The sequence below is a fragment of the Nelusetta ayraudi genome, unplaced genomic scaffold (assembly GCF_046127955.1).
Source record: "Nelusetta ayraudi isolate G7.1 ecotype Tasmania unplaced genomic scaffold, CSIRO-AGI_Nayr_v1 ptg000140l, whole genome shotgun sequence".
Taxonomy (NCBI): Eukaryota; Metazoa; Chordata; class Actinopteri; order Tetraodontiformes; family Monacanthidae; genus Nelusetta; species Nelusetta ayraudi.
In genome coordinates, this window is record NW_027466190.1 from 60,089 (window position 1) to 78,347 (window position 18,259).

The 18,259-nt window shown below is 47.2% G+C and overlaps 2 protein-coding genes across 2 annotated transcripts; one reads left to right on the top strand and one right to left on the bottom strand.

Annotated features, from left to right (window-relative positions):
* The first annotated feature begins 4,143 nt into the window (after window positions 1–4,143).
* On the top strand, window positions 4,144–12,157 carry plg (plasminogen). The gene is made up of 19 exons (XM_076013029.1): window positions 4,144–4,303; window positions 5,451–5,586; window positions 5,922–6,028; window positions 6,914–7,028; window positions 7,127–7,266; window positions 7,561–7,681; window positions 7,774–7,892; window positions 8,067–8,229; window positions 8,339–8,463; window positions 8,840–8,999; window positions 9,368–9,561; window positions 9,644–9,792; window positions 9,908–10,001; window positions 10,136–10,250; window positions 10,500–10,574; window positions 10,670–10,810; window positions 10,982–11,088; window positions 11,612–11,757; window positions 11,951–12,157. Exons 1-19 carry the CDS (start codon window positions 4,255–4,257, stop codon window positions 12,110–12,112), a joined length of 2,418 nt encoding a protein of 805 aa, XP_075869144.1. The 5' UTR covers window positions 4,144–4,254; the 3' UTR covers window positions 12,113–12,157.
* Window positions 12,158–12,277: 120 nt separating this feature from the next.
* On the bottom strand, window positions 12,278–17,058 carry LOC142879651 (solute carrier family 22 member 2-like). The gene is made up of 12 exons (XM_076013030.1): window positions 16,687–17,058; window positions 15,437–15,484; window positions 15,226–15,329; window positions 15,003–15,157; window positions 14,764–14,932; window positions 14,454–14,568; window positions 13,937–14,037; window positions 13,618–13,832; window positions 13,091–13,199; window positions 12,914–13,026; window positions 12,696–12,795; window positions 12,278–12,534 (listed from the first exon to the last, which is right to left on the bottom strand). Exons 1-12 carry the CDS (start codon window positions 17,041–17,043, stop codon window positions 12,444–12,446), a joined length of 1,677 nt encoding a protein of 558 aa, XP_075869145.1. The 5' UTR covers window positions 17,044–17,058; the 3' UTR covers window positions 12,278–12,443.
* Between the last annotated feature and the right edge of the window lie 1,201 nt (window positions 17,059–18,259).

Here is an 18,259-nt window from a genome sequence, read left to right on the forward strand (position 1 = left end):
GGGGGGGGGGGGTTTGCTTTCTTAAAGGTGCACCAGTTAACATTTAGTGGATGTTTTGTCATTCCAGTTTACTGCAGTCCATCACTGTTTGTTTCCTTCCAAACCCTGAGGGTCAAATACACATTTTTAATGTAGAAAAACAACCATTAGATGAATTAAATCACAAAATAACTCTAGGTGTCGAGAAAACAGCAGATTTAGCCCTCTGTTTACAACCTCCATCCAAAACACAGCGCTCCAGCTTCCTGCTCAAACTGCTGTTTTGTTGGACTTCTCTCACAGTGACTGCAACGACAGTCCACAGACTCACAGAAGTCTGGCAAACAGGAAGGATTTGAAAGGTTTTCATGATGAAAACAAACCTGAAGCTGAAGTTTGTCGGAGCCCAGCGGAGCCCAGCGGAGCCCAGCGGGTGTGTGCGTGCGGACTGTGGGAGAACAGGTGGACATAGTTGCTGTCGCGCTCAGGGAGATTGATGGAGAGTGTTCGCTTACAGTAGCGACGCTGGACGGAGACAGCTGGACTGGCCGCGCGCATGCGTCCATTCCTGTGCACGCGTCCAGTCTGCGCCGCCGTGCGTCCTGTTCTTCCCGCTGTGTAGCGGAGAGGAGGCTGCAGGCAGGGCCGAGGTTGGGTTTTTTTTTTCTTTTTTTTTCAACTTGAAAATCCTGAAAAGTCCTTGTACTTTGATTTGAAACAGCAGATGAGTTCAAAACATCGATTGAATAAAGAGCTGGAAGCGCATTCAGAGATCAATTCTGCAGTTCTTCAAAAGCCGAGATGGAATTCGATTACTTTCTCTCCTCAGCGGGTTGTTGTGGGGTTTTTTTCCTCAAAATAAACAATAAACTGTCAAAAAGAATTAAAAAAATATATATATATATATATATATGTATATACATATATATATATATACACACATATAGATATACTTTCCAAACACACAAAAGAGACTTTGGCTGGAACATCATCATCGTTGCTGCAAGAAACGCCTCGGCTTTCGGTCGACTGGACAGGATTAAAATGCAGCTCGGCGTGAAAAAAAAACAAAAAAAAACAGTTTGTGCCGCTGCTGCTGCTGCCGCTGCAACACTGCGGCTGTGTGGTTGTGTAGCTCCAGCGAATCACACATCCTTCACGAGCCACCGCTGCTGTATGTGCAGCGACGCTCCAGTCAAGGGCAAGTCACTTAAGCAATGCTTTAATTAAAAGAAAAATGCTATTCAATTGAGATTGGAGTGTTTAAGGTTGTGTGTGTGTGTGTGTGTGTGTGTGTGTGTGTGTGTGTGTGTGGAGGGGGGAGAGGGGGTTACTGTTGTCGAACTTGTGATGTTGTGTCACTCTGCAGCCACTTCCCAGGACCTTCCTTCCACCGAGGCTGTAATTGAAAAACCAACAAAGAGGGGGAAAAAAATCTGTCGGTGTGATTTACCAGCTTGTTTTTTTCATTTATTCTCAACCATAAAAAGACACATTTTTGTGACGCTTGTGTGTGAGTGTGTGCTGGGTTGTCGGCTAGAGGAATTAAATACATTTATTTTCCTTTTCATACGTGCAGTAGTGAAGATGCTCTCGCTGCAACTTCAACGCAACGGCTTCTGAACTCCTCCACCTCGTGACGAGTGAGTCATCAAAAAGACAGACGGTCGTCCACTCGACAGGAACCTGTGCAAAGTGTTGAAGTCTTCTTCTTCTTCCTCTTCTTCTTCTTCTTCCTCTTCTTCTTCTTCCTCCTCTTCTTCTTCTACTTCTACTTCTTCCTCTTCTTCTTCTTCTACTTCTACTTCTTCTACTTCTTCTTCTTCTCCTCCACCCCTTGCTCCTGTCCCTCCCGCCCCTCTATTCACAAAGGAACCTTCTGAGTTATGGAATTGAACGGAAGTTGTTTTTTTAGGACCGACTAAAAGCGCTGTCCGTCAGAGGCTGTCAAGATGGACGAGCCATCGTGCAGCTTTTAATTTCAAACTAATTCCATCGTGTTTTTAAAAGGAAAAAGGAGATAAAGGGCGGGAAGATGGGGTCTAATTCTTAACACGTGACTCGTTTCATCTTCAGTGTCGGTCGTCCCTCTTTGATTGATGATTTAAACAAACTGAAACCTATGTGACTGCCTGCTGCACTGAACTTGATGGCTTGATGGATGATTGTATAATCTATCTATGCGGTGGTCAAGAAGCCGTTGAAGCCGTCAGAGGTGCTGCAGCGGGTGGAGGGGGGGGGAGGAGGGGGAGGGACAACAACCAGACTTTGTTGTTTGTGTTTTTGTTGTTGGCCTTTTCTTTGTGGGGGAAAATCTTCTTTTTCATTTTCCTATTTTTTTCTTCCGTTGTCTCCCCGTCCAAACAGCAAACTGATAACAAACAAACAGTCGCACTGAGGGTCAGAGGGTGTTTTTCTTGGTTGGTTGGTTTTTCTCAAAAGCATATTTTAACATTTAGCACACATACAAACACACACACACACACACACACACACACACACACACACACACACACACACACACACACACACACAGAGAGAGAGAGAGACGTGACACCAGCCGTCCTCCTCCTCTCTGGTTTTCTTCCTTTATTTCTTTTGTATCATTCTCTCTTTTTTCTCTCCTCCGCTCCATCGTGTCTGTGAGGAGAAGGATGCCAACCTTCAACTCGCAGGAAAACCAAATTCAATGCTGTTGTCCTAAATTGGAATGCAGGAGCAACGTGGCAAATTAAACAATGACTTCTTTTCTTTTTCTTTGGGCAGAAGGAGGAGGAGAAAACTGGAGGGAAGTATTTTAAAGAAATAGTTTGCTGAGAGAGAAGTTGAAGGTCTTCCCTTCAAATGGGTCGTTCGACGCTTCGGTGCCCTTTGTGACGTCACACTGACTGACTGACTCCGCTAAAGTAACACCTTGTAGCGCGACCAGAGCTTTGTCTCCCTCTTGTGGTTTGCGGGAAGTACATACAGCCTACAGGGTGCCAATTTCCTTTTAAAAAAATAAAAATAAAATAAAATAAAATAAAATAAAATAAAACCGGCTGAACTTGGCTGAAAAAGTGTTTGACAGTATTTTATTCCTGACGATGACGGTCGCTGGCTCTTTTACTGTTCCGATGCAAACAGTTTCATTCTTTTTACTCCTGCAGCAAGATCCGTCTTTTGGTTGATCAAGGGTAAATGCTGGCAGCGCCCTCTTCTGGACTTTCTACAATTATTATTTATTTTTTTTTGCATTTTTCAAAACTCGTACAAACGTGAGATTTAAATGTCTCCCACGTTTTGTGTTCTAATTTCAGATTGCTTTGTTTTCAAACAATAATCCAAAGTCTCTGGCCTGAAATTGAGCCGCTTGTGCAGCGCCGCTACCTCACACTGCTGAATTTTTATCATATATTTTATGATAGATAATGGAATTCAACAGAGTCTTTGACAGTCATGAGCTGCAACATTTCACTTCTTCTTGTTCTGTGTGTTGGTGGCCGGTGGAAGCCAATCAATCCAGAGGTTTTACCTCTCAATCAAACAGACGTTCGTCTGGGAGAAAAAAAAAACATTTCCAGAAAAAGAAATGAAAGAGAGAAGAAAGGCAGGGGTGGAGTTCCTGGACAGGCGCAGTCAGCGGCCGTCCTGCTGCGTCAAAAGTAGGTTGTTGACCAATCACATATTTACATTTGAGGACGTTGGTCCCTGTGAGCTGAAGATTAACTATAGATATTGATCTCTTTGGAATCGGATGGCAATTTAATATTTGCCTGTGAAGTGGGTCTGTTACACAACATCACAAAAATATATATTATATATACCATTTGCAAAATAATAACTAATGTAAACCCTAAAGCCATAAAACACAGCTGTTAGGTTTTCCCAGACTGGTTCCCGGTTCCCGGACGAGCTCCAGCGTGGCGGTGTTGGTAGTCGGGGGCGTGGGGGGGGGGGGGGGTTTGCATGCCAAAGAAGAGGCCGAAGCTCGACAGCAGCCTCAAGTCGCTGCGGCAACACAAAGAGAAAATTACAAGAAGTCTGAAGATGCAGTGGGGGAAAAAAGCTTCCAAACTGATCCCACGACGCCCCCTCAAGGCGCGCGGGGTGCAACAGTGTACTTCCGAATTGTCCTCGCAGGGGAGTTTTTGACCTCTTGCTCCTTTTGCCGTCCTTGCCGGGCCAATGATTGACTAATGATGTGCCATTTTTCTTGGCTGACCCGCTGAAAGGGGAGCAGAAATCCGCCGAGAGGAACCTCGGCGAGTGTGTCGCCGACCGAAGGGCCTCAGCATGGACGTGATCACGCTGGCGCTCCTCCTGGGAGCCGCGCTCTGCACTGGTGAGACTGGGATGGAGGTGGTTCCAAGTGCTAGTTTTTATTGGCAACGTGTTTAAAATGTTTAGGAGGAATTGCTGTTTCTGTCGTTTTTTGACTTTTAGAAGGGTTAGCATATGGAGAAACCTCTTATTTTATAATTAATATTATATTAATATATAATTAAGGGCTCGTTTTGCTCAAAATATGTCTCATTGATTTATTTTTTTTAAAGAATAGGCTTGCATCACAGAAGTTTTTAAACAAATAGTCAAGGAAAGCAAATTCCCTCCAATTTGAAGCCAGAAATTAATTCTTCCAAAGTCCCAAACCAAATTATTTGAAGTACCATTGATATACATTTGAATGTTTTTGAAGAGAATTGTGCGTGAAATGAACCTCACCCCTCGTCCCCGCCCACTCTACTCAGAAATCCACTGCAGCCCCCTCATTCTGAGAAAAACTGTGTTCAATTATTTGTTTACCTTTATCGTCACTGCACTGGTTGCATTTCTGTTTTGCAATCTTGTGTTACACCACACAGCTTCAATCTGTCTGCAAAAAGTTTCCCAGACACTTTAGCGTTCTTTCACTTGTCTCAGTCGAAATGCCTCAAAATCTCTATTTAGCTGCACGTTCATTTGCTAAAGTCTGTTGTTGTTGTTGTTGTTGTTGTTGTTGTTGTTGTTGTTTTTGCATGAGCTTTAAACGTCATTTAAAAAACATTGTGAGTTTGAAAAATCAAAAATTCAGACTAAATGAATCATGGATTTGTTTGGGTCTCTACTGTATATCATCCAGCGATGATTCAAAAATGAGTCAAAAATTCCAAATGACTTTGTATTTTCACCGATGACAGAAATGGAGATGTTGACATGGTTCCAAAGTGGAGGGTTTTTTTTTCCCCCACTCTGCTGTGGTTTTTCGGTCCCGAAGCCGTGAGTCAGGACAGTTAAATGTTTGTCGTTTGTCAATCAAATGATTCGACATTTGTTTCAACACAGCAACAACAATACTCCCTGACTCAGTCTAAATCCATGTGCGTTCTTTAACTTTCATGTTTTGTTTTTTTTTTCTTCCTTCTTTTATTACGTTTTAAAGCGATCCACTCTGCGGCTCTATTGTTTGGACTGAGTGTCCTGCGTGCGTCTGTCTTTGTCTGTGATTTCAGTCAGTGCCACTGAAGTGGACGGTTACTCCAAAACAGCGGGAGCCTGGATCCTCTCCTTGAACAGAAATCGGTACCCGGTGAACAATGTGGCCGAGTGCGCCGCCAGATGTGACAGTGAAATAGCCTTTACCTGCAGGTGCTCTCCGCTCTTTCCACTCACATTTTGCACTCACACAAAAGAGCAACACATGACGTGAATTTTAAAACGCAAACATGTATTTTGTATCATCTTCTAAATTATTTTCAATCTCAGTGTAATTTATTTCATTTTACCACACTTGGATGTGATGGTTCTGCTTAGGGACCGTCAATAAATGACTGTCCATATGACAATAGAATTTTTTTTTTTTTTTTTTTTTTCATAGAACGTTACCCCTTGACTCTAAACAACATCCTCTACTGCTTCATGAGTAAAATAAGACACGCCGTTGAATGACCTCTGTCTGGCCTCTGCGCCGTCGTTACTTCAAGGTGTTTTGTGTATATCGAGAAGGACCAGGAGTGTTGGACGGCTGCCGCAAACTCCAAAACGGAGACCGTCTTCCGCAGAAGCAGCACATCTCTGTACGAAAAAGATGGTAAGTCCAACATCGTCGTCATGGTTGTGTATCAGGAATTGTGCACGACTTGTCTCAAAGATAAAAACCCGCTAGCACAGTTAGCGCACCAAACACGCGATGTATCCGTCTTAAAGGGCCCATATTATACCCAATCTCATATTTGTATTTTTTCATACTGGACTCCAGTGGAATAACTTTGCTATTGTACAATTTCGGCAAACCTCCGGAGATCTGCAGGAAAAAGAAACATTTAACCTTCTGTTTATAGGGGGCCCACTAAAATTGACCTCGCACACGTCTGGAAGAAAATTTCTTTAAAAAATGAGTCTGCCTCAGTGGGAGGAGCCAATACCTGGTAGTGGGGGTGACCATTAGTGGGGTATCAGTGTCCTTTGTGACATCGCAGAGGGACAGGTTTTTTTTGTTATTTGTGTGGATGCTAAGCGCACTCTCTGCAAAGGTGAGCAAGACATTGATAAAGGATGCACATTCTGCATTTCACCTGCGCAATAAAGACACAATTAATTGTCAAACGTTCATAAAGTGAATTTTTGCCAAAGTGAAACACTCGACTTCTGGTGGCAAAATATTTGATGCCCTTCGTTTTATTACCGTTTGTGTTTATCGCGTGTTGTGTTATTGTTATTGCGTGATTGTTTGTATTCAGTCTGTGAAAACCAAGTGTGGAGGCGGCTGCAGTGACTGACTCAATGATTCTGTGGTGACGAAACATTGATAAATCAGGTCAATAATTCACTCAAGGGTCTGATCACGAGTTCCATTCTATTGTCGAGTTGTGCAGTGTCCTCTACTCCGGTGTGTCAACATGCCTCCCAGACGGGAAGCTATAGATTGATCGAGCACGCTGATGATACTCTGCTTTTCCTACTATGTCTCTGCCAGTTTACCTCCTGGAGTGCATAAATGGAATAGGAACAGATTACCGAGGGACAAAGTCAAGAACCAAAAGTGGGAAGCTCTGTCAGAGATGGGCGTCCACCACCCCTCACCGGCCCAAGTCTGTATCCCTGCATGAAAATCCCCCGTTTGATATTTCCCATCACACACGTTTGTCCCACTCAGTGAATCTCTCACTGGACTGTGACCCACTCACAGTGTCACGCCACAGAGGAATCCTCTGGCAGACCTGGAGTCCAACTTTTGCCGAAACCCTGACGGTGACAGCGGAGGACCATGGTGTTACACCACCGACCTCGACACCCGCTGGGAGCACTGCAACCCGCCCAGCTGCACTGGTTTGTGTTTCTGCACCGGTTGCTGGGTTTGTCTGTATATGCATGCGTGTATCTGCTTCGTGTAAGAACCAACCAAGGCAAAGCTGATTCCAATTGGAACCGCAAACATTTTGGTCCTGTCCAAGGGCAAAACATACAAGCTACCAATTTGTCATTTGACAGCTGCTGATGTTTACAGGGCTACCAGGCGTGACTAAAGCCGCAGCCTGACGCCAACATGATTTCTTAAGTTTATCGAGCGCACCCGGAGCAAGGCACTGTGTGCATGAAGGCGATGTTGTTGCTCCACCACAGAGGACTGCATAGTCTGCAGTGGCGAGGACTACAGAGGAAGGGTCTCTACCACCGAGAGCGGCCTCACCTGCCAACGCTGGGACTCCCAGAAGCCAAACAACCACGGCTACAACCCCACTGCGTGAGTCGACTGCGGAGCCTCGGCCAACCAATCTGCTCACTCTTCTTTACACTAGACACCAGCTACTGTACCTTTGTTTTTGTTTTCGCCAGCCTCCCAGAGAAGTACCTGGAGGAGAACTACTGCAGGAACCCCGACGGAGATCCTCGGCCGTGGTGCTTCACCACCAGTCCCTCCAAACGCTGGGAGTTCTGCTCCATACCGCGCTGCAGTAAGTCTGTCGCTCAACTAACCCTGAGCGTATATAGTTACATCCAAGGACTGACCAAGATAAACACTTTTAACTAAATTACATAGGGATTCCGCGCATTTCACTGCAAATTCTAAAAACCAGGGTTGGATTGAGTGTTTGCCCCCAAATTTTTCCTCCCCTTTATTCGCCCAGCGTCCGAGCCACCCACCATTGTCCCAGAGGTGAGCTGCCACACCGGGGAAGGCGGAGCCTACCGAGGCACAATCGCTGTGACCGAGACAGGGAAAAGATGCCAGAGCTGGTCGGCTCAAACGCCGAACAAACACAACCGCACGCCAGACAACTACCCCTGCAAGTAAGAACAGCCGAGGACTGGACGTCAGGCCGGTGGTGACCAGTGGAACTGCTCAGGGGGGAGATTCTTTTCTAATTGCTGCCTGTGTTTTTGTCCTCCCCCATGCCAGAGGACTGGATAACAACTACTGCCGTAACCCCGACAACGAGAGGATGCCCTGGTGCTACACCACAGACAGCGCCACCCGCTGGGAGTACTGCACAGTGCCGACCTGCGAGAACTCAACCAGACCAGGTGAAAATAATCATCCATCCGTTGTCTGTCACAGATGATTGGCCGCAGCCACAACTAATGCTCTGCATCCTCTTCTATCGCACCGTCTGACTTTATACCCTGATCCAGTCTGTCCATAAATCTCATCTCTGCTCCTCCTCCTCCTCCTGCTAGTTTTTACATCAGCATCATTCCAGCGATATATTCTCTGCCCCTCTACCCTCGTCTCCAAAACATGTGACCTCTCTTTGTCTCTCGTTGCCTTGATTCCATCCATCCAAAACCAGAACCATTTGTAAATCCATTGGGGAAATAAACTCCAAATTGTGTAATTGTGTGGACCGGAATGACTTATATGAGCATTTTGGACGATAACTTTGGTGAATTTGTCTCACAGACGAGGCGGTGATTCCGCCGGAAGAGGACGACTGCTACACGGGCAACGGGTCCAGTTACCGTGGCATCACCTCAGAAACCATCAGCGGGAAAAGATGTCAAGTCTGGAGCTCAATGACCCCTCACAGCCACAGGAAGACTCCACAAAGCTTTCCAAATGCGTGAGAAAAAACAAATCTCTCCGTGTTTGTTTGGGGTTTTGTAAATAACTGTGATGTTATAGAATAGCGACGCATCAGGGTATTCCAGAATTCTGTGTATTCCAATAATATTTCAATCGATTGAAATGATAATTATGTCATTCATGGGAAAGATAAACCAATGTCAGGAAATACTTGGCTAATACCCGGGTTTATGTTCTTGTGTTCTTTGGGATGATCAGAGTCTGCCATTACCTGGTCATACTCTGTCCCTTGCTGCTGCTTGTTGTATCACAGTCAGCAGGAACCATCCATTCACAGCGAGCAACCCAAAGCCGATGAGGAGTTTGCAGGGGTTGTCTGAAGTTCCAGGTGTTTTGCTCCAACAGGGACCTCAGGAGGAATCTGTGCAGGAACCCTGATGGCGACAGCGCGCCGTGGTGCTACACAATGCACCCTAGAGTCCGCTGGGAGTACTGCAACTTACAAAAGTGCTCCACAGCTCCAAGGCCCAGTCCAACCAGTCCCACTAGCCCTTCCCAGCCAGAGCAAACCAACACTGGCCAGAACCCGCAGCCGAGAGGTTTGGATTTTACGAGCTCACAGAACCGGGGTTGACGACATCGACTCACTGCTTCACCCGTTTGTCCCTGTTTCTGCATCAGACTGTAAAGTTGGAAACGGAGCAACGTACCGAGGTCCTACCTCCATCACCATCCTTGGCGTGACGTGCCAGGCCTGGAGTGCGCAGAGCCCTCACCCACACATCGGCTTCACCCCTGAGTCTCACCCTGACAAGGGTCTGGAGGGAAATGTAAGCGCTCCCGCCTCAGTGTCTCAAAGCTCAGCGAAGCCACTAAAAGGCTTTTCACCCTCGTCATCGTCTTCCTACTGACGTACTATTCCCCTTGTTTGTGTTATTCTACCAGAGCTGCAGGAATCCCGACAATGACGTGAATGGACCGTGGTGCTACACAACAGACAGAAACAAGAAGTGGGACTACTGCCAGATTCCCGACTGCGGTAAGTAAACGCGACTGATGTTTCGGATTTCACCTGCACGTCTTCTGTCAGGGTCGCAGTTCGTGAGAGCGCTGTTTCTCGTTTCCGCACAAAAAAACGTAACTCTCACCGACCGACGACTGTTTCTCCTCCAGCCGGGCTGAAGTGCGGCGCGTCACTCGTCCAACCCAAGCGCTGCTTCGGTCGCATCGTAGGAGGCTGCGAGTCCAGACCCCACTCATGGCCGTGGCAAATCAGCTTACGCACAAAGTGAGTCCAAAACTGTCAACGCTGTATCTGTTCTGGCAATTCCTTCTGGCATTTTATTTTGAAAACTAGAGGCTGTCGTTGTTGGTCCATCGTTCCAGTCACCTGACTTTTTATAAACTTGGCCGTTGCATTGAAAGTTAGTGGAGTGACAAGAATCTGTGCAAAGAAATATACAGCGTACATGCATAACACCACCACAATCAGGGTCGTGGTGATTCTTACTGTTCTTTCTCTACCTTCCACCCACAGTGCCGGCGTTCATTTCTGTGGAGGAACTCTGATTCACCCTCAGTGGGTCCTCACTGCTGCACACTGCCTGGAGAGGTCAGAGAAAAAATACACCAAAAAAGCACAGAACGAAAGTGGCGATAACGACTTTAAGCGTGTGTCTTTGCCGCTGTGTCCGCTCTGCAATGAAGGAGCACACGGCCTGCAGCCTACAAGGTGGTCCTGGGAATCCACACGGAGCGAGCCCGCGAGGCGTCCAGGCAAGACCGCGACCTAGTCAAAATCGTGATGGGCCCCAACGGCGCTGACATCGCCCTGCTCAAGCTGCAGACGTGAGTTCTGGGTGGAAACAAGCGGCTCCAAAACTACAAAGTTGCGACACCTGGAGGAGGAAGCTTCCTCCTTGATCCAATTGATCTGCTTGCTAACGTAGAGTTATAAGGACGGACAGAGGTTTGGAAATCAATGAAAAGTCCTCAAACACACACTTGTATGTTTTGCAGCCCGGCGCTGATAAATGATAAAGTCCTGCCAGCTTGCCTGCCGGAGAGGAACTTTGTTGTTCCCAGCAGAACCGAGTGCTACGTGACGGGATGGGGTGATACTCAAGGTTAAACACAACCTGCTTTTGCAGAATTTTCTGTATTTCTTTTTTTCTTTTTTTCAAGTTGTTTAGCCAAAAAAACTTGAAGATATTTATTGACTGATTTGACATCTGATGAGTACGGAAGCGTATTGCATTCACTTGAAAAACAGGGCTGAAAAAAATTTGCACGAAAAACACAGGAAAGAGGGGAAAAAATGGACTCAGGAAAACAAAAAAAATAGCACGAAAACCAGAAATAATGACACTTTTATTTGCCAAGTGAATGCAATACGCTTCCGTAGATTAGAACGCCGATGTATTTGTATTTCTAATCACTGAATTTGTCGATTTCTTTTTTTTTTTAAGAAGGATTTCTACTATTTTTCATACGCTATGAATGGCCAAAGAAAATAGACAAAGGTGCCAAAAGTAAAATGAGAAATTTCAGACTGAAACCATTTTTTTTTTAGTTTCCTGCGAAGGTGGGAGTGAAGGTGAAGTAGTGACGCAGGCTGGTGTGTGACCGACGTGAGGTTACTGTCCGCAGGTACGGGCAGCGACGGCCTCCTGAAGGAGGTGGGCTTCCCCGTCATCGAGAACAAGATCTGCAACCGGCCGTCCTACCTGAACGGCCGAGTCCGAGATCACGAGATGTGCGCCGGGAACATCGAGGGAGGAAGCGACAGCTGCCAGGTAAACAACAAACAAACAAAAGACTGCGCCCTGGTGTCCAACTGCATTGTGGGTAATTTAGTACTCCATTCACGGCCTTTATCGCTGTGTTTCTGGTTGCACGTGCAAACTGGAGCCATTTGCAGAGCGCCGCCGTCGTTTTGCAGTTTTTCCCCTCTCAACGCTGACTGTGTGGTCACTGCGCCCCCTGCAGGGCGACAGCGGCGGCCCCCTGGTGTGCAACAGCCAGAACAGGTTTGTGCTGCAGGGCGTGACCTCGTGGGGTCTGGGATGCGCCAACGCCATGAAGCCCGGCGTCTACGCACGAGTCTCCAGGTTCATCGACTGGATCCAGCAAACCATCAACGCCAATTAGACCACGCCCCCAACTCCCCGCCCCTCCCCCAAAGAAAACCACCCCCCCAAAACAAAAAAAACACTTTTTACCATTTTGGTCTATGTGTTCTGTGTTTCTCCTTTTACAACAGTTGCCCCCCCACCCCCATCCCCCACACACACCCGATTCAATGGCAGTCGAAAATAACAAGAATAGTTTATTTGTTTAATCAACATTAATTAATGTTAATATTGACAAAAAACAGTATATAATACAAAAAAATGTCTTTCGTAATCTACACATTTTCAGTTACAAAGATCGTAAAATTCTGTATTAAACTCACAAAGATTTAAATCTTTGTGACACACAGTCACACGGTTGTCGTTTCCTTATTGTTGGTCACATCTGGTGACAGGAAGCTCTTCATCTGTCGCTTCTCCTCCCCGTCCTCCGGCTTTTTCCTGCAAACGTACACACACACACACACACACACACACACACACACACACACACCAGCTGTCGGTTATTTTCTTGGTTATTTTCTTCGATTCAACTCATCCTTTGACTGACTCTTCCCATCCGAGTCAGTCAAAGGAAACATGGAAAGCTCGACTCGTCCCACCTGTCTGGGAATTCCACGTCGTCGATGGTGTCGGGCAGCGGAGCTCCTTTGGTTTCAGGCAGCAGCAGCACCAGGCCTCCGGCCACCAGCGCTAAAGCTCCTGGGGATCCCAGTGAAAGCACTTTAGATTGTATCTGAAGTGAGTGAGGTCAACTGTTTGTGGCATTGAGTGAGTCGTCACTGGGAAGCGCGCTTTGGTTTTTTTTTTTGGCACCCACCGAAGACGATGAGCGGCAGCTCCATCCAGACCTCGGCCAGCCGGAAGAGCAGGAACGGACACACGAAGCCGCCGATGTCGCACAGCGTGGAGCACACCGACACGCCCAGGTTCCTGCCGCACAGCGACGAGTCAGTTGGCTGAGCCGCCGGCTTGTACACGACTCGTCTGTACTCACCTGACGAACGTCGGGTAGAGCTCTGTGTTGACAAACACCACCATCTCCAGGCCCATGGTGATCCCCAGCCGGCCCACGCAGGCCACCACCGTCTTGAACCAGAACATGCCTGAGGGGACGGAGGGGAGGAGCCACCGAGGAATCACATCGCATCAGTTTGGAGCTGCACGCAGCTGTCGGTTATTTTCTTGGATTCAACTCATTTAAACAATTGTTTGAATAAGAAAAATAAAATAAAATGGTGCTTTATTCCTGAACCAGCTTCTGAAAAAAACACCTACAGAAAGGATAAAAGTAAAAAAGTGTATACATATATAAAATTATATATAAAATGTAAAGAAAAAAAAAGATAGATGTATTTATACAGCAGAGAAATTAAGGAAAAGTAGCTTTGATTCACGAAAATTGTAATCAAGTAATGTTTTTTTGATCGATTCAAGCCGGTTAATCGATTAATCGTCAGTTTATATTACACGTATAAAATATATTAAAATCAAGCACAAAACCAAAAAATAAAGAGTTCTCACTGTCGGGGATGCAGGCAGCGATCAAACAGGAGGCCCCGGCCACTATGTTGGCGGCAGCGAACGGGAGCCGTCGACCGACGCGCTCGATGGTGAAGAGGATGAGGAAGGCGGCGGGGAACTCCACCAGACCGGAGATCAGGAAGTCGATGTAGATGTTTCCTCCTGCGATCCCCAGCCGCATGATGAGGCCCTGGTACACCACGGCGCTGGTGAACCTGCAACCGGACACCTCAACTAGGTCCCTCTTGTCTTTTTTTTCTTTTCTTTTCTTTTCTTTTAAAATCTCTTTCTTTCTTCTAGCAACCTCACGAGGTCTCACCAGATGTACATGAGGATCAAAGTGTATTTTCTCATGTTTGGCGTTCGGAAGAGGTCCAGCAAAGAGGCGGAGGTGGAGTCGCCCTCGTCGTTGGTCAGGGTCTGAAACAAACACCAGGACATTTCCAATGTCACCTTTCAGCTTCTTGAAGTACTTCAAAGAGAAAAGCAAGAACAACAAGAATCCCTCCAGAGAGGCAGGAAGCAACAGTGGCTGGAAAAATAAAAAATCCCCAGTTGGAAGAAACCTTGAGCAGACCCCGACCCTGGAGGTCGGCCATCTGCTTTGACTGGTTGGGCTGGAAAGAAAAACCCCCGAAGAGAGAAATAAAAGTGGAACATAATAGAACATTTGAAAAAAAAATGCCTGTTTGATGAGAAACTACACACAATTGCCGATACTCGACCTGCAAATTAAAATTCTTCCTACACTCTAACACTGACTGACTGGAAATAAAACAGTGTTAAGTTGATGATAATGAGAACTAGTCATCCAATAAACCTTCAAGCGACTCTACCTTGCATTTCTTGGACAGTTCCCTCTTGTTTTCCTTCGCCATGGCTTCAGTGATCTTCAGGGCCTCGCCGTGTTTGTTCTGGGAAATGAGCCACCTGGGCGACTCGGGGACAAACCTCAGACAAACAAAACAAACCATTCTTAGCAGTGATCGACACGACTGGGGAGCAAAGCTTGCCGAGATCTTTTCTTGCCAAATTTAAGAGAAAATGTAACACAACCAATGGCCCGACTGTCTTTGGTCCTGGTTCCAACACTTTTACAATTGCCCAAAGATGTAAAACGAGAGACCAGAGCACTGACTTCCTCACCAGTAGTAGCCGATGAAGAGCAGGTAGGGGGCCGAGATGACCACCTGCAACCAGCGCCAGTCGCCGATGAAGTAGGCCAGCAGGGGGAGGATGAGGATGCCCACGCTGAAGAACATCTGGTACAGAATCCCCACCGTCCGCCGGTACTCCACCCCGACTATCTCTGTCACTGGTAGGCGGCAAGAAAAGAGCTGAAGACCTGAAGTGCGAGCAACAACAATCTGCAAACTCATCCTCACGCAGCACGTATGAGGTCATCCAGCCGCCTTTGACCCCGAAGCCCAGGATGACCCGCATCACCAGGACGGAGCTGTAGTTTGGCACCACGGCCAACACGATGCCGGCGATGCCGTTGAGGATGTTGGACAGCAGGAAGCTGAGCTTCCGGCCGAACCTGCCGACACACACAGAGTCAACTCTCTGACCCCGTCGGGTGGAGTCCTGGACCGTACGAGGCCTCACCTGTCGGCAAAGTAGCCAAAGGCGAAGCTGCCCACGAGGAAGCCCAGGTTGAGGAGGGACTGGTACATGTCGGCCCACCAGGCGTCGGCGCACACCAGGTTAAACTGGGGACGAGTTCAAAGTGACCACGACATGATGGGGAGAAAGTTGGAAGTTAGCTAGCCAGCTCGCTAGCCAGCTAGCTAGCAGGACCTTGGAGAAAGACTCTCACCTCTGTGACAAATGACCTCCTGCCTTCATAGTCAAACTCCCAGCCATCCTGCCGGGACAAAACAACAGCATCTGATTGTATCTCAACCGTGTTTCTTCATCCTAATGACGTCTGTGAAGGTTCTCAGTCATCCAGCTCGTCTTCATGTGGAAGAGTTAAGTTGAGACAACTGGACCTGTCTTGTTCTTGCCATCTTCAGAAGGTTTTGCCTCTCATCCTAATCTCTCTCTCTAATGCATAGAACTTTCTTACACACTTGCACACTGTACATACTTTCAGTCACTTTTGGTCACTTATAGAATTGTTGAAACTCTCCACATATTTTTCAATATTTGTGAATGGTGTGTTTCTTTTGTATGTATCTCTGATTTTTTTTGTTGTTGTTGTTATTGTTGCTGTTTTCACAACCTCTAGGAAACATTGCCACATCTATATTTCACTGCACATCCTCTGAACATGTGACAAATAAAATTCTTGAATCTTGAATCATCCAATGAGAGGCAAAACAGCTTCCAGGTTGCAAGAACAAGTCCAGTTGCCTCAATTCAACCCTTCTACATTTTAGATAATTATCAAGGCAATGTTTTGGTGCCTTAACTGACCAGAAGAGGCGTGTCTTTTGCTGCTGGGGACAGAAAAACAACAAACGTCCACGTTTGCTATGGACGGAGGACAACCCCCATTGACTTGTGGGCTACATCAATCGGCACATGTCTGCACGCCAAACACGTGAGGAGCACAGTGGGGTGAGTTTTAGGCCCTACGTCAAAGTCAAAGGGGGCCTGAATGGAATTTTGATTTCAGTGGAATCTACAAACGAAGCGTAACACTAAAAAAAAAAAAAAAAGTCATGGGTCTTGTTTTGCCCAGTATAGCAATACGCTGTCATGTCTGTCGGCTGGAGAAAACAAACAAACAAACAAACAAAAACATTGTCAATCGAATGAGGGAAAAAATGATTGAAAAAAAAAAAAATCAGTCTGGCCGTTCACCATATTTTAAAAACACCTTTGCCCAGCTCAGTGCGACAGCTGTTGATTTTCCATCAGGTCTTGATGCTGCAACTTATTGACGGTCCCTAAATCGACGCAGGGCTCAGATGTGGCAAACAAACACTCAGCCTGGAACCAGATGGCTGCTCTTCCTCCTCCAGTGCGAACGACAACAAATCCTTCCAGCAAGCATGGAAAAACAAAACTGTTCTCCCTCGTCTGGCGCTGCGCCCCCAAGCCCGCAGTCGCGCAACTCACCTGGCACGTCGTGACCCGCGCACCTGTCAGGTTGAGCTCCTGCGCGTCGCAGCCGAGCGCCGTGCCGTTCCAGTCCACCTCGTAGCGCGTGCAGCCGCTGGGTTGCGGGACCCCGGACACGTTGACCTGCGGCAGCGTCACCCGGCGGCCGAGCTCGGAGCTCCAGCCGCAGGCCCGCATCCTGTCGGCCGCCGCCGCGGGCTGCCGGCACCAGTGGCCCGGGCTGTAGCCCTGGAAGACGATGCCGACGTAGACGCCCGCGAAGGGCAGCGAGAGCAGGCAGAGCAGGCCGAAGATCCGCTTCTGGCAGCGGCCGAACGAGCCCACATCCTCCAGCAGCTCATCGAAAGTGGCCATGGTCCGGCGGGCTTCCAAGAAGCCTCCAACACAACACAACACAACACTCGGGACCGATTCCCTCGAAAAGTGCAGCGTAAAAAAAAGTGGCAGCTCGGACTTTAGCCAGACACCCCCCCACCCCCCATTGTCCCCGTGTCCCCGTTGTACCTCAGTGTGTGTGTGTGTGTGTGTGTGTGTGTGTGTGTTAGTGTGTGAGCTAGAGAGAGAGAGAGAGAGAGAGAGAGAGAGTCACAGGAGTGATTGCAGCCCTTCAGCACTTCTTTTCTGATTTGCATGGAGTGAAACACCAAAAACCCGTCCAGGGGACCGAAAACGATTCAGACTGCAGATAAAGAGACGGATGTTCTATTGTTTGCTGTTGTTGTCGATGATGTTTTTGATTGGTCCAGCGATGATGAGGGAAATGAAAGTCGCAGCAGCGCGATGGCAAAGTTTCAAGACTGAAGATGTGTTGTTGTGCAGGCGTGAGGGGATCTTGAGGAGTCTCTCGGCTTTCACACGGAAATAAAACAGAAATTTACATAAGAAATAAGAAAAATGACAGATATTCAAAAAGGGTCACCGCGAAATTCCTGCATCTGAAGATCACGAGAGTCGCTTTGTTAAGCAGTGCATCACACTGACAGCAGCTGAGCAGATTTTCTCAACACAGCGGGAAAAATCACGATGATTGTTGCTCCTCGGAGAGGAATGATGCAAATGAGAGAGACGAGATCCCGACATTATTCAGTTATTTATTCAGTATCCAATGGATACCATTGACGGATGGTCCTGGAAGTGTTCCTGAACCAGGCCTCCAGGTCCAGGTTCTGCTGGCAGCAGCGGTCAACTCGGGTCCGATTCCTCCAGGAGTCGCTGCAGGTCGTCGTCCCATCGAGAGGGTCGACGGCTGGACTCCTCGCTGACGTGCTCAGGTTGGCCCTCGTCTGATTGAGTTTGTTCTGCTGTTTTTGTTTGTTTATTTTTTCGGATGGAAGCTTCACATTCATGACAAACAAGGCCGTGTGTTTGTCTCCAGGACTCATTGTCTTTGTGAAAAGCTGCCGTTGATCTAATTATGTTTAGCTGCTGCTGCTGCTGCTGCCACCAATTTGTTACTTACAAAATGTCTTTGATTTAGTCCTTCGATTTAAGTTGTGATTAGTTTTTGTGTTGCACTCTTATTCTTACCCAGTTTAGTTTGTTTAATGACTAAGTAATGAGAAAAGGTAGA

What these genes read in the sequence shown, in the direction of transcription:
- plg (XM_076013029.1), top strand. Translation starts at nt 4,255, where the DNA reads ATGGACGTGATCACGCTGGCGCTCCTCCTGGGAGCCGCGCTCTGCACT. An exon ending in GGGAGCCGCGCTCTGCACTG is followed by an intron (nt 4,304 to 5,450) that starts GTGAGACTGGGA and finishes CTGTGATTTCAG; the next exon opens with TCAGTGCCACTGAAGTGGAC. An exon ending in CCAGAACCCGCAGCCGAGAG is followed by an intron (nt 9,562 to 9,643) that starts GTTTGGATTTTA and finishes TTTCTGCATCAG; the next exon opens with ACTGTAAAGTTGGAAACGGA.
- LOC142879651 (XM_076013030.1), bottom strand. Translation starts at nt 17,043, where the DNA reads ATGGCCACTTTCGATGAGCTGCTGGAGGATGTGGGCTCGTTCGGCCGC. An exon ending in AACTGTCCAAGAAATGCAAG is followed by an intron (nt 14,038 to 14,453) that starts GTAGAGTCGCTT and finishes TGTTTGTTTCAG; the next exon opens with ACCCTGACCAACGACGAGGG. An exon ending in GCTGCCGCTCATCGTCTTCG is followed by an intron (nt 12,796 to 12,913) that starts GTGGGTGCCAAA and finishes TGGGATCCCCAG; the next exon opens with GAGCTTTAGCGCTGGTGGCC.